The 15,776-nt window shown below is 44.3% G+C and overlaps 1 protein-coding gene across 1 annotated transcript in view; it reads right to left on the bottom strand.

Moving 5' to 3' along the window:
* Nucleotides 1–658: 658 nt before the first annotated feature.
* The window catches only part of LOC148511779 (protein-glutamine gamma-glutamyltransferase E-like), a 53,513-nt gene continuing 38,395 nt past the window's right edge, over nt 659–15,776 (bottom strand). The window contains exons 8-13 of the mRNA XM_088482678.1: nt 15,628–15,731; nt 14,473–14,715; nt 9,858–10,178; nt 6,154–6,311; nt 4,595–4,728; nt 659–827 (exon numbers count right to left, since the gene is read on the bottom strand). Of these exons, the coding sequence (XP_088338804.1) occupies nt 677–827; nt 4,595–4,728; nt 6,154–6,311; nt 9,858–10,178; nt 14,473–14,715; nt 15,628–15,731 (1,111 nt within the window). The 3' untranslated portion in view covers nt 659–676. The remainder of the gene's footprint in view (nt 828–4,594; nt 4,729–6,153; nt 6,312–9,857; nt 10,179–14,472; nt 14,716–15,627; nt 15,732–15,776) is intronic.

The following is a 15,776-nucleotide window of genomic DNA, read 5'->3' as shown; positions in this document are numbered from 1 at the left end:
GCCGCGATGGTCTTGACCATCGGGCTTGCTACGAGACCCTTGTGGTAGGGTCTCGTTGCCGCAAGCCCCAGAGAGCTTCCGGCTCTAGTAAAGCCGGAAGCTCTCCCACTGACATCACTGGTGATGTCAGTGGGGCCGCCCACAAACGGCAGGCGTTCACTTGGGAATGCCTCCGTTTGTGAAGCCACCCCCGCCACGCCTACAAAATGGGGCGAGCAACATCGACAGCCGCCCCTATTGTAGTGCGCCACACGTGTGCACAGGCACACCATCAACCCGCTTGTGAGCGCTATGCGCTTGCGAGTGGGTCTGAATCAGGCCCTAAGTTTGAAGTAGGACTGGTCCAGTCAACTATAGTACCGTTTAGAAGGGACTTTTACCCAGGGCGATTAAACTAAGCATAATGGTAACTTAGAATGACAAGCAGGGCTATATCTTTCAGAGATACCATGTTGTATAGACAAATATGTTTGTTTGGGCCCAATACATTTTATGGAGAGGATAGAAATATATTCACCCACTTTTGCAAATCTACTCAATAATGTATTTGCGTTGATTTAAAGTATAAACAAGTCTGACAAATTGCTTTTAGAATTGATATATATTTGAGATTTCAACAAATACATATTTATCTTTGAAACAAGAGTTTTTTCCTCCTATAGTACTATAGCTTTATTTAAGGTGAAGCTACTTGAACGGACTGGAACGCCTTGACATTTTGGAATTTATCAGAGGAGAAATCTGCCAAAAGACTTCTTTCACCGCATCGGTACGGGTAAAATTCAAACTGGACTGTAGCTCTCTGATTTGGCTTCAGGGGTGGAACACTGTAAAGAAGAAAGTATATGTTTATGTTTGTTTTCACAGCACATATAGTTTATAATAATAAACATTTTTACATGTTACATTCATTTAAGTTTTACATACAACTGCAATTGAGGGAAGACAATGGGTGGGATGTACTAAGTATTGCATCTGCAATGCGATACATCCCTCCTCTCATCAGGTACATACCGCGGTTGAGTACCTAGAATATCGCAAAGGACAGCTTCCACAATAAGGACCTCATTCGCACGGTCGTACGCCACCGATGTTCGCTATACTGTGCATGCGTAAAGTTTGCAATGCTCGTGCGCAAAGTAGCTGTTACGATCTGAAATTTCTCTCTCCTTGAACACAGCCAGGTCGTTAGTTTGAGTGACAGAATGAACCGTTTGTGGGTGGTAACAGGGGAAGGTGCTTGAAAACGGGGGAGTGGAGATCCGAACGCAGGCGTGCCTAATTATGCGAACGGCGTTTTATGGGAGTGCATACGGTTTATGGGAGTGCATAATTAACAAAGTAGTGTCATAGCACACGTGACATGGGAGGTTTTTACACTGACTTGATCGTAGAGCTTAAGAGAGGGTATGGTCAACCTTATCTCTACGACCAGTTCCGATGGTTCCCAATGGTCACGATTAATCCTTATATGCCCGGAGATGACGTATAATGCGTACGAGAAGGGGGCATTTTTTTTGTCTTACGGCCGCATCCTCCCCTTGGTCGGCCAGCTAACGATCCGATCTTAGGGACGCAACTTGCGAGTGCATCATTTGCATATCCGGCCCCTTTTCCCTTACGACCGTGCGGCCGATACGAGCGACTCTGAATGAGGTCCTAAGAGCTGTTGTTGAAGCGATGCCCCCTGAGAGAGGGACTTCCAGATTTAACACCCAGAAGTCCCTCTGGCGTCATTCTGGGCATGCGTTGAAGGCCACGGGCTGCGGGGGGATCCAATTGGATCCCTCTCAGGGGGAGCATCCCAAAAATAAGCCCATAGGATTCTATTGGGTAACGCCACCTGAAGATGGCGTTACCCATCGGGATGAAGCACCGGAATGCATTGCATTCCAGGGCTTAGTACATATGGGGTATGCGTAATTTCCCCTTTTAGTACATCCCGCCCAATGACTTTATTACAGAAAGAGGCTAATGTATTATTAACATGGTGCAAAGAGCTGCTGTAACACATATAACTCTACATACATCAGTCTTGAATTCTAACTACATCCTACAGTAGGATCAACCAGATCACAAGTAATGCTGGAATCTGTGGACCCCATGAGCAGAAAGCTAGTATGCTAATTACTCCTGGGAAAACGCTAGTGATACCAGGGGGTATATTTACAAAGGTTCGATTTTGTTTTCTGTTAGATTTTGCATTCGATTTTGGTTTGATTTTTTATGAAGGGATATACCAAAGCCCAAATCAAATGTCAAATTGAACTGAAAAAGGAATTTCAAATGAAATCGAATTTCTGAAAAACATCGATGTATTTCCATAGAGTACTACAGGATCACTTAATTTACTAACATTCGATTTGCAAATCGAATGAAAAATGGACTCAAAATCAAACTGCAAATCCCCAAATGAATAGAAGAGCTTCATGCTTTAGTTTTTACCATGAGCAGTTCGATTTGACACAGATACATGCATACAACAGTGAGATGCATGCATGTATCTTACTGTTAAAAGCTTGTTAAGAGTTAATGTCTATTGGCGGGGTCCCCAACTCCCCAGTGATCCCCAGCCTGGGCTGACTGGCGTTCAGGAGCAGTGTTTCAGCCTGGTGCTGGTTGCGCTAAGTACAGGGGAACCCTAGGCAATTTTTCCTCTGTACTTACACAACCAGGACTGGCTATGAAAAGTCCAGGGCTGGTTCTGTTTTTAGGAGGGGACCCCACGTCATGTTTTTTTTTAACATTAACTCTTAACAAGCTTTTTACAGTAAGATACATGCATGCATCTCACGGATGTATGCATGTATCTGTGTCAAATCGAACTGCTCATGCTGAAAATGAAAGCATGAATCAGTTCTATTAGGAATGGGTATGTTTGACCGCCGGACGTCAGCCCGGCGGTTCAAATCCAGACGCCGGCATCCCGATTCACAAGATCCCGACAGCAGAGGTAAGTTAAGTATTTCAAACCCTCTCCCCTCCCCTAACCCTCCTTTAGGGGTGCCTAACTCTAACCTCCCCCCTAGTGCCTAACCCTAACCCTCCCTCGTAATTGCCTAAACCTAACCCCCCCTCCCCGCACCCTAAACCTAAACCTCCTGTGGGGATGCCTAACCCTAACCTCCCCCCCTAATGCCTAAACCTAACCCCCCCTTCCCCTAGCCTAACCCTAAGTCCCCCCAGGGTGCCCTAAACCTAACCGCCCCGTCCCCGGCTACATACAAACTTACCCCCGGCGTTGGGCAATCGGTCCATCGTCCTGTCATGGTCCCAGCGTCGGGATTAACATAGGCATTTCGACACCTATGTTAGATCCCTTGCCGGGATTATGCTGTCGGTATTGAGACCAGTGGCCATTCGTCCACCGGTCTCATATCTTCATACAGTTCTATGCATTTGGGGTTTAGAAGTTCGTTTTGGAGTGGGATTTCCTGTTCGATTTGGACATGAACATGCAAAATCGAATTTGAGTTGAAAATCGAAAGCAAAATCCATTATCAGTAAATTTGAGATTTACTAAGGGATTATGCTGTTCGAGTTCAATTCGATCTCAGGGGAGTTCAGAGATTCATTAAAATGAATCTCTAATCGAACGTTAGTAAATTTACCCCCAGAGGTCAGACACAATCTTGTGTGACATGCGGTGGCAACAAATGCTTGTGATTGTGGTTGATTACGTCAATGGAGTATATCCCGCTGACATCTATGCTTTCACTAGCAGGCAGCGTCTAAGATGCCATTCCCTCACAGCACAAGTGGGATCAGTGGTCAGGAATGCTGGTGTAGGACCAAATACATGTTTTTCTCTCATCATATATAGCTGAGCCATAACTAGACTTTTTGGTGCCCTGTGCCAGAAAGATCATTGGCGCCCCCCTAATTTTTCAAAGGGACATAATGCACCCAAAAAAGGGCCATGGCTTCATGGGGAAGGGCCAGGGAAGAGATAGGAGAGGACAGGAGATGCTGGGGATGAATTAAGAGGCAGCTACAAGCAAGAATGATAATAAGCAGAAATTTGACCCCTGACCTGTGGTGCCCTGTGCGATGGCACCGGCCGCACTACCCTAGCTACGGCCCTGATAAATAGGCTCTGACTGGCTAGTAAAGTCGCCAGAGGAATATTTGATGGGCTACAAGCCTATGAGGCCCACTGTATACCGCAGTCCAACATCAATTGTTTATACCAATTTTTTTTTATATGTAATCGGTCTAAAGAAACCCTGAACTGAAATTTTTGTTTTTTAGTGTTTATCATTGTAAGGACATTGAGAAAGGTGCCTGATAACAATTTCCCTCACAGTATGCAAGACATCTGTAATATCTATTTATAGTGCTGTGACACACTGTTATTGCAGAACTTCCAGCAAACATTGATTTCACATCCTGTTGTAAAGCGCAACAGAATATGCTGCTTCTATATTAGTAAATGTTAATAAATAGATAATAATTATAGCATAAACTGGACCTCACTGATGAAATATGGGAATCATTGAATTACCTTAAATGATCTCTTCTGCTCTTGTCCTGTATTTAGACATTATCCCCAAGTTAAAGTACGCTAAACAAACTGCAGACATTACACACTTACTTAACGTTCACTTGTGTCTTCATAAGGCCACTCCCCTCTACAGTCACAGTGCTGTTGTCAACATTCTCTTTAATGGGATTAGTGAATATCAGATCCACAGTAGCAGGTTTATGCAGTGTAGCTTGGTCTCTAACCTGGGAGTGGAAAAACGTATTTAAAGTATTATTGTTATGCATATAAATGGGTGCAGAGCCCATAGGGCTGCAAAGCTGACATATTTACCAAGCTCCGGAATGCGATGCAGCTAACGCTATGTAAAGATGGCGTTAGCTGCTGTATTAACAGTAGTACTGCGGGAGTCCCGACAGAGGAGTGAAGTGACCGCTGATGCAATCACTTCACTCCGTTCTGGCACCTTTTGGAGCCCCTGTCCCTGTTTGTGAGTTTTGATACATGTATAATTTATTGGCACAAATAGCACCCTCTTCTTATATATATCCTTTACAGACCTTATTTTGTGAATTTCTTTCAAATTGCTCAGAGCAACAAACATTCTTGGCTAGTAATTATCATTAATATAATATAATTGATATAGAATTCATATATCCTGCAGTGGTATGCCCCAATGGAGCTTACAATCTAATTTGTCTATCAAACAAAGAAAAAGACAATTTGGTGAGAAAGTAGTATAACTACCAGTATGTTTTAGGATTAGAGCAAGAAACTGAAGCACCCAGAGAAAACCCACCTGAACAAGTGAGGTCAATACAAAATCCGCACAGTTCACACATACTGTGAAGCTATCTCTCTGTTCTTTAATAGGGAAATCCTTATAAACCTGACCTGTTTGGGATACTTGAACTAAGAGTTGAAACTTGCTTAAAGTTTGCTTTAAATAATAAAACTAGCAGGTCATTTGACTTTTGCTCCAAAAAAATAAATATTCATATATGTCCATATATTCCAAGAGAGACCAAAGATTTAAAGAAACCGTTTTTCGATATTGGCCAGTTGTATAACACAATTCCTTTTTTTTGATGTTAGCACAATTCTAAATAACGATTCTCATTCTCTAAGTTTTATAACTTTAAATTGTGAAGTAAATAAATTTAGTAAATATCACACAATGTAATTTCTAGAGAACCACCACTTGTGATGGGATTAGATGCACCCAGGAGTGTCAAGGGGGGGTTGGGCTTGGAGCAAGTACTAATTACTCGGGCTGAGCTTGTTGGAGGGGCCCGGGTCCGTCCCCCACTTCTTATCTGTCAGTTGCAGCAGCACCTCTCCCCAGCCCAGCACTCTCTGCTGTGTGCTGGACTGTGGCGGCACCGCTAAAGGGATCCTGAGGGGCGCAAAGCGCCTCCCTTTGCGGCACCAATAATATTTTTTCTATATTTTTAAACAGGCGCGGCCATGTCTGCATGATTAGGCCATGCCCCCTGCAGTACCCGGCTCCGCTCTCTACGGCCTTGGATGCACCAGCTCAGCAGTGCTTTGTGTCTGGAAATGTGAAAGTCTTGGGTGCTATGTAAAAGATTTTAAATATAATTACTGAGTTTTACCTAATTTTTGTGTGAATGTTAAGTACATTTAAGAACATCTGGCAGATTTCTTACCCTTAGCAGCAGTGGTGGGTTCTTCAGTGTAACTATGGAGTCTACCAGCAATCTCCCTCTATTTGTGTCTTCACATACCGCCACTACTTGGATCATATTGTCTGGGGTTAAGGCCTTTTCATAATGATCGTATGTTATTTTTAGTGGGATACTTTTTTCTGAAAAGTAATAAAAAAAAATCTAAACATAATAGTGTAGAAAATTAAATAAATAAAAAACAATACATCTTTATCATAAGCAACAAATTAAATAAGCAATATAAAAGTTACATTGCAAATAAAGGACACAGGGGCTGATTCAGAGCCGCTCGCAAGCGGCTCGATGTTACCCTACTGCGCATGCGCCGCCTCCGGCGTGCGCATGCACGAGACCCGTCCAGTGACTGCAGCTCAGTCGCAATGGGTCTTGCTACAAGATGGGGCGGCAGTCGATGGTGAGTGATAGCTTGCCCCGTTTTGTAGGCGGGGAGGGGGGGTGGCTCCACAAATGCAGGCATTCCCTTAGGAACGCCTGGCGTTTGTGGGCGGCCCTACCGATATCACTAGTGATGTCAGTAATGGACTTCCTGCTCTATTATAGCAGGAAGTCCACTTGGGTTTGCGGGAGCCGAGACCCTACCACAGGGTCTCGTCGCAAGCCCGATGGTCGCGATAATCTCGACGGACTCCAGGGTGGTCACCCACAGCTTTACGAGCGGGCTGGAGAAAGAAAACAAAAAAACAAAGCACGCAGCGAGCGGCTCTGAATCAGGCCCGCAGTGTTCTTTTCTCTATTTTACAGTGAAACAATTGTACATTGGCAACTGCAGAATGTTTTTACACTTGTATAAGCAAAGTGTGGAATTCAAAATCTTATTGGTCTAACTAAAGTGACACTAAAAAACTTGGATGTATACTATATTTCATATAGTTGTACATTGGACACCACCCTAATGCTGCATCAGTTTGATAGGAAGCTCACATCACTACTCTGAGCTATTGGGCGCACTGGTCCTCGCATGATGACACATTTGACACGTAGCCCTGTCCTCACTAACGTAATTCAACCAATAGACAGATCAAAGATTCCCTCAAGATCAGCTCATTTCACATACAGATACACAGCAGATGAAGGATTAACAATGTACCTGTCTTCTTAATGGACCAAGAGGCAAGTGTGGGGGATGCACTCCATTGCTCAACATGATGTTTTACCCAACCTATCAGATCCTGTTTCTCTTTCTTGCAAAGTGGACAGGGCCGTGCAGCAGATGAAGCCTGTTGATGTGAGTTGCATCATCAAGGTCCCACCCGCTTCACAAGAAAGAGAAGTGAGATTCAGGAAGGTGACCTACCCTCCTCTAAGTCTGGGAATACTCCCCACAACTGGAAGTCTAACAGTCATTCCAGGAGAATAGGCAAATATGAGTAAAAAGGCATTCTGACCTCAGTTAACAGAACCCTAATGTGTTGTTTGTTATTGCTATGTTTTATTTATATATTTGTCATGTATGTATGTGTGTGGCTGCTGTACCTTCTTTATTCATAATTTCATGTTTTCACTTTGAATGCTCTGTGCAATGGATGGATGTGCAAGGAATCATAAATAATAGTTGAATAAAACCTGTGACTTTCTTTGACCCGCGTAGGCAGGCCCGGCGACAGGGGGGGCAAATGGGACACTGGCACTGGGCCCCGAGATTCTGACGGGCCCTCCCCCTCAGGAATTTCGGGAGCTAGTTCATGTGTCCCACTTGCCTCTGCCACCCGCTGTGTAAGGTGCTTACACAGCAGCTGACAGAGGCAACAGTAAGCAGGTCACTCAGCACGGCTGCGGCTAGATCCACCGGGGCCGGCACAGGCAGAGTCAGGGAAGATTCGGAGAGATAGCTGCTGTTGCAGTGTGCATGACATCATGACATCGCGCCGCTGAATCATTGAGGAGCCGCCGGCAGTGCCGAGTCACTGTCTGAGCCACCAGGGAAGACTATGGTAATGTCTAAATCCCCTTCACGGAGAGGACCCTGACATCATCAGCCAGTGTCCAGCGTCATTCCCTGCCATCCAAGTGGGCATAGAGGGGGAATATAACCATGTGGCGAGCATAGCGAGCCACCGTGCCCGAAGCGTGGCGAGCGCAGCGAGCCCGCGAGGGGACAACAAGCTTGTTTAAGTGGGGACAAAGTACTTCTTTAGCTGGCTGTCATGGGTAGGAACTGTACTTCCGCCCTCACTCACGTCACTTCCAGGTCCCTAGCACGAAGGGGAAATACAGCCAACCGGAAAACTATAGGCTGCGCAGCAGGTAAGTTGAGGCCTGGCTCAGCTACAGAGTCATGGGGCAGGTGGTGAGGAGCTGCAGATGAAGGAGGGCGGCTGATGGAGAGGGTGAGTGTAAAAGTCACGGGGATATGTGTGATGTAGTGCTGCTGAATCGGGGAGGAGGCTCGCCGGCAGGGCCGGGTCACTGTTTGAGCCACCAGGGAAGACTATGGGCTGCACAGCAGGTAAGTTTTGGCTGGAGCCGTGCTGGGGTAGAGAGTCATGGGGCAGGTGGTGAGGAGCTGCAGATGAAGGAGGGCGGCTGGTGAAGAGGGCGTTGAAAGACATGGGCTGGGTAAGAAGTTTTGTGTGACAGACACAGGGGCCAGGGACGAGGGGGGGGTGACAGACACAGGAAATTATGTATTGGGGGAGGGGGTGTCAGACATAGGGGCTGGGGCATGTGTGACAGACACGGGATGGGGCAGGCGTGAGACACGGGCTGGGGGAGAGGTGGTTGAAAGACACATAGGCTGGGTAAGATGTGGTGTGTGACAGACACAGGGGCTGGAGAAGAGGGTGTGTGACAGACATATTGGGCTGAGGAAGAGGAGTGGGGGGGATTTGGCAATGAATCTGAGAGACATGGATGGGGGATAATGATTCTGAGAGACATGAGTGGGGGGATAATGATGCTGAGAGATACAAGGGATATGAGTAGATGGCTTCAGATAGCAAGGCACAGGGGATGGTACTGGAGTGACGTGTGAGGAAGAGGCTGGAGAGATGAGAGTTGAGGATGGTACGACACAGTTGGAAATAAGGCTGCAGAGACACAGGGGATGAGCCAAATTCCGCCCTGCATGTACCTACTGGGAGGGACAAGGGGGCCCCAAAAACATGAGTGCACCGGGCCCCAATATTTCTGTTGCCGCCCCTGCACATAGGAGACCGTGCACTCCAGCACAGACCCGCCATTTTGTGATGATTTTGTTGTAAATTTGCTGTTGCAGCTGGGAGTCTTATATACGAGAAAAGCCTTCAAATAAGAAGAAACCAGTTTGATCTGTAATGCCAGAATTTCCTAAATGTCTACCATGTATCTTAGTGATATATGTTAGCAATAATTTGCTTATAAAGAATAGATGTGCTCAGACACGTGTTTTGGTTTTTGTTCTAATTCATCATGTTTTGGTTTTTGCAAAACAACCCTCAAGTGCTTTGGTTCATATTTGGTGTTGGTTCGGTTTTATAAAAATCGATAAATATTGATAAAAACAACTAAAATCATGTAATCTGGACCTGTTTACAAGCAATCCAATACCCAAGTTTGATTTATCATAAAAAGCTTGTGTAGTAATAAAGCAATTTGAAGATAAGTGTATTGATTCATCTAAAGAAAATAATATTACACAGGAGTAAAACAGGTACACATCCGTGGTATAGATGTATGTGTATACATACCTTCATTAGGTCCTAGCGTAACAGATTGGGATTCAGTAAGGACCGCCTTGACTGGTGTACTGTTATAAATGATGATGGTGGCCGTCATGTTGACCTTTACCGTCTTGGTGTCAGCAACAGTGTTTTTGAGAATAAGGTGGAGTGTAATATCCTCACCAACCTGTGGTTCTCCAGTCTTCTTAAAAGTGCCAGAATATTCAGGTTTTACTACTGTTTCTTCTTCATGCAATGACATTGATTCCATTCTGCTATGGAAAGCCATTCTTCGTGATTGCATTTTATCTTTAGCTTTTTCAAATATCTCTCTTTCCTTGCTAGAGCCTGCAGAGGAGAATACAATAATTATGAACTAATTGTGATGAGTATTGAAATGAAATTATTTATGTTCTATTTTCCAGAAAGTTGTATTTTTAGTAGATATAAATTAAATTACAAATTACAATACAAAGTTACTTTGTAACAAAGTCAATATTACATAATTATCAGCACAGACTATCATTATGCAAACATTATATAATGGTGGATATACACACCAAAAAGATATATCTGCTGATCGACTGATCTGCAGATATATAACTGCTGATGATGGTTGTTCATACACACTGAACAACCATCATCTGCCATCTGGCCGCGGGTCCCGCTTGCCGGGGATCATGCCCCCCTCCCCGTGGCCTGTGCAGCATGTGTACTAATGGTCGTCTTACCGCCCGTACACACAGCGCCAGTGCTTATAGTGGTCCTAGAGAAGTGGTGGAACTCACCGCCCCCCCTCAGTGCAATGTCAATAAAGGGATAGCACGTGCCTAAAAAGGGGCGTGGTCTCAAAATGAAGGGGAGTGGTCACATAATAGTATTTCCGATACAAATTACGCCACTCAGTAGCACATTCTTGATTCACATTACACCACATAGTAATGTATCTTATTCATTTATGACACACAGCAGTGTCACTTATTACACAATGCCCACATTTGTACCCCTTATACACAATGCCCACAGTAGTCGTGCCCCTTATACAATGCCCACTGCAGTAGTGCCCCTTACACATAATGCCCACTGTAGTGGTGCCCCGGTAGTGGTAATGCCCCTAATGCAGTGCCCACAGTGGTAGTGCCCCTTATGCAAAGCCCACAGCAGTGGTAGTATCCCTTATGCAGTGCCCTCAGTGGTAGTGCCCTTTATGCAGTGCCCCCAGTAGTGGTAGTGACCCTTATGCAGTGCCCACAGTGGTAGTGCCCCTTATGCAGAGCCCACAGTAGTAGTAGTGCCCCTTATGCAGTCCCCCCAGTAGTGGTAGTGCCCCTTATGCAGTGCCCACAGTGGTGGTGCCCCTTATGCAGAGCCCACAGTAGTGTTGCCCCTTATGCAGTGCCCCAGGAGTGGTGCCCCTTATGCAGTGCCCCCATTAGTAATCCCCCTGTAATAGTGCCCCCAATAGTAGTGCCCCTAGTAGTAATGCCCCCTGTAGTAGTGCCTCCAGTAGTAGTGCCCCCAATAGTAATGTCCCCAGTAGTAGTGCTGCCTGAGTAATGCCCCAATAGTAATGCTTCCAGTAGTAGTGCCCCCTGAGTAATGCCCCCTATAGTAATGTCCTGAGTAATGCCCCCTATAGTAATGTCCTCTGAGTAATGCCCCCAGTAGTACTGCCCACTGAGTAATGTCCACTGTAGTTGTGCCTCCTGAGTAATGCCCTCAGTAGTGGTGCCCCCTGAGTAATGCCCCCAGTAGTAGTGCCCCATGAGTAATGCCCCCTATTGTGACGACACTTACACAAAAAAATAAATACTTACCTTAAGCCACGCTCCCGCGTCCACTGCCGTCTGGTCCCCCTTGTCCGCCTGGCTGCTCCTCAGTCTGAACTATGGGCGAGTTGTCATGACGTATCTACCATACAGCACACTCAAGAGTGAGCTCCAGCCTCCGGCTGCCGCTGGCGCTTTGGGGAGGGAGCCGGGTGCCCTTGGCAAATGGAGCCTCCCTGTGGCGCTGGAGTTAGGTGGGTCGGAGGAAGTAGAACTGGGTCCGTCAACAAATAGGTGCATTTCCGCCCCATTCCGGCCCACTTTAACCCCTACTCGATGAGTAGCTATATCTGCAGATATATCTGCTATTGGCTGTGCTGTACAGCCGATGCAATATGTCTGTGAATGATGTCATTCACAGATATATTGTCTGTACACACTGGCCGATGCACCCACAATATATCAGCCGTTCAATTGAACGGCTGATATATATCGGCCAGCGTACAGTATATCCAGCATAGCATAACAATTTCAGTGGCAAGGGTAGGATATGAGAAATTGGTCCTGTATAATCAAGTTTAAGGGATTTGCCAGCGTGTAGTAGGGGCAAGGGTGCCTGGTTTGATGGAAACTTATGAGGGTGTCACTCTCCATAGCAACCAAAAACTCTGTATACAAAGAGGAATCTTGGTGGTCAAATAAGTATGTGTACTTTTTGGGGCTCCCCCAGGGCTTGTGCTCATGTAAACAAGGAGGACTGCAACCCCATCTAACCCCACTATATGGACATTCAAGACAGGTACAGATGCTTGGTATTGGCTTCCACCTCACTGCCATTAATTTTGAACATGCCAGATACTGGCAAACTTTAGACATGTCCAATAATTTGCAGAATGACACTAAGGTGTTACAATACCAGAAATAAGACACAGGAATTTTGGGGGGTATTTTATATTAAAATTAAGGAAAGCTGCGCTGCTGTGTCTAGTTGAGACAATACAGTCCACAATGTATAATCTATTTCAGTTTTATTCATATTTTATATAGTCTTCCCACTCTGGCAGCATGGGATTAGTGCTTAGTTAATTCATAAAGAGAGGAAACTGCATATTTTGGTGGTTGACCTGCTTGTAGTTAGTTTTCAAGGTTGAACATGCATCGGAGTGATTAAAAAAATAAGGCAGAAAGACAGGGATTTATTGCAGTGTATAATGGATGGACCTGGTGCCAGTGATTTCCCTGAATATATAAGAAAACAACAGTGGGCCTGATTCAGAGTTGGGAATAGAGAGAGAGATAGCACTTAACTGTGTACCTGGACAAACCATGTTGCAATGCAAGGGGTGTAAGTACATCATTTTTTTTGGCATGTAGGGTAAATACTGGCTGCTTTTGCATGTAGCCCACAAATACTGCACAGCTTTATTATTACTCTACAATTTAGATGTCAGTTTGGACACCTCCCTCCCAAATCTAAATCTCTCTGCACATTTGAAATCTGCCCCACCTGCAGTGCAGCATGGTCTCACCAAGATGATCAGTTGAGAGATATATCGCTCTCTATTGCCAACTCTGAATCAACATCAGGCCTTATATTGTATAAGACTACTGACCTTGGCAGAAATAGCGCCAATGTGTCGGAAACCATAGTGTTTACATTCTATGTGTGGACAAATCCTTAGATTTTAGTCATTGTATTAAAAAAAATCCCTATTCTCTGTACTATAATATATATTGTGGTACCAGTTTAGAAAGCCATGAGTATGACATACAATTATAATGCATATAAGGGGCAGAAGCGGCACAGCTCTGCCTATTGGCGATTCGCCCGTCACCAACTTAATGCAAGTGCTGCAATAAAGCCCTTCCCTTCAGTGCATCCAAATGTGCAAGGACTGAGACGCTCGCTGTCAGTGTCCGTAGGTGCTCAAATATTGATTGGTGTGTCTTTAGATGCACCATCGAAAGTTGCACCAGCCCTATTTCTCCAGCTACAGTACATCATTGCTGCATATGCAGCTAATCACGCCATGCGTGGCACGAGGCGATTGCACCCGCGCCTCCGTAGGATTGCATGGTGCGATTGCAGTGTGCGCCATAGCATACAGTAGTGTATGCTGCTGTGGGTAATCGCATTGCGCGATGCGTGCGCATGTTTGTAGCGCGATCGGCAAAGATGTAGCTGGACACCTCTGTATGTGAGCTGTGTCTGTGTATGCAACCATTATCAACGATACGCCCGCCACTCTCCTATAACACAACCATAAGACCGATCATCTCTATGCATGCGCTAAAACACCTCCCTGTCACCGCCCAGGAACACTCACAACATTTTAAAAACACTTTTCTGCGCGTGCGTCGGAAATTACAACTGCAACACTGTACGGACGCATGCACAGAAGAAAGAAAAAAACACGCCACTACGTTCAACATCAGCAGTGCGTTCACCTCTAAATCAGACCCTAAATGTGTTACATGAAAGATATAGGGAAGTTCCATCTTCAACTTACATTTATGTTTTTCTGCATTTCCTACTGCAAGGGTATCTATTCACAGGCCTTTCCCTGTAGTTTCCTTATCTGCTTTTTAAACCACATATTATACTGTTAGGGAGAGTTACAGTATTATACGTGTACGACACAAAGCTACTCTTGGGATACATTATAAACCAAAGCACAGCAGAGCACTGCCTGTTGATCTAAAGACGTGATTGAAAGAAATGAGAATCATAAAGCAGTGTATCACAGGATGACATATGACAAGGTGGGAATATATCCACAGAAAAACTTCTCTTATTGTTATCCTAATTGTAACATCACAGTGGCAGATAAAGGCTACCACTTAGGTAAAACAATCCGTCCCAGTTTATTCACCTTCAGGGTATTTGTAGTCATTTGTTACATCCATACGAGTGAAAGAACCAACTGCTTTGGTGCTGGTGAGCCGTCCCACAGCTTTAGTCTCAGAGTAAGTCTTTCTTTTAGTTCCGTTTTCATACACAATCCAGTGCTCTGTGTCAGCATTCACCTCAGCAAAAACAAAGGGGGTATCATAATCACGGTCCACGTCTCCCTCCTTCACAGCCTTTAGTGAGGTCGGTCCTAAGCGATATATACCTGGTTGGAAAAAAGGGTCATTTTTAAATCTTGTCTTAATAAAAATAACACCTTTTTTTTTTTGCTGTCATTGACAGTTGAATTAATTTCTTTATGGGTAATACATTTACATAATGTGTTTCCAAAACTCACATGTCAGAGAGCTATGCTAAGATTTCCCTCTTTGTTCTCTGAGTTACACATGTAGTAAACTGACATTTAATGCATCCCATGCCATTCGTTTCAATAGGCTAGTGATGTGTGAAAGTGAAAGTTTGCTAAATGAAGACTAGACATGACTAGATGAAAATACGTATCTTGGTGACGCATAAAAGAACCCTCATTTTTCTCTTGGAGCCTATCAGTAATGGTGGAAAAATTAAATCTGGGATACGGCTATATACATTTGTGTTGATACACTTTCCATATATAAGAGCACTTTTGGGATATATTATTTTGAAGAATGATTTTTGGATCACTTATTGGTGTTTTTTATAGTGGTCTGTATTGGGCACAAGAGCACTTTCAATTATTCTAAACATATTTACACTATATTTTGTATATTTTTTTTACTATTTGTTATGTACACACATTTTTTATAATACTGAGGAAATCACAAGGAAAAGAAGTTCCTCGGATAAAGAGAAAAGAAAAGCTGTTGAATTTGACAATTTTGGTACATATATAATATTTGGGGGATCCTATATTGGGATACTCTTTTTAACCTTTGGACATACGGACATAGTAATACTACACTTGCAATAAACATATTACATAAGGATATCCTTCAGAAGAAGTAAGGATCAATAAGGGTTGAGGTAACAATATGTTTAAAAATGGGGCAGACTAGATGGGCCAAGTGGTTCTTATCTGCCGTCAAATTCTGTTTCTTTATTTCTATTACAGTAGTGAATTCATATTTCTGGCTCATACCTCGACTTGGCTCCTGTGGTGTTGCATCCAGTATCTGCCACCCATTATAAAGGGGTCCAAGGTCAGTTCTAGCAAAATAAGCTTCATTCCAGGCATGGAAGTTCCTATAAAGATATGAGATCAAGAGTGTCTATCCATCACGCTATTAT

The sequence above is a fragment of the Taudactylus pleione genome, unplaced genomic scaffold (genome assembly GCF_031769625.1).
Source record: "Taudactylus pleione unplaced genomic scaffold, aTauple2 ptg000290l, whole genome shotgun sequence".
Classification (NCBI taxonomy): Eukaryota; Metazoa; Chordata; class Amphibia; order Anura; family Myobatrachidae; genus Taudactylus; species Taudactylus pleione.
The sequence above is the reverse complement of the archived record's forward strand: the minus strand, read 5'-3'. Positions and strand labels throughout refer to the sequence as shown.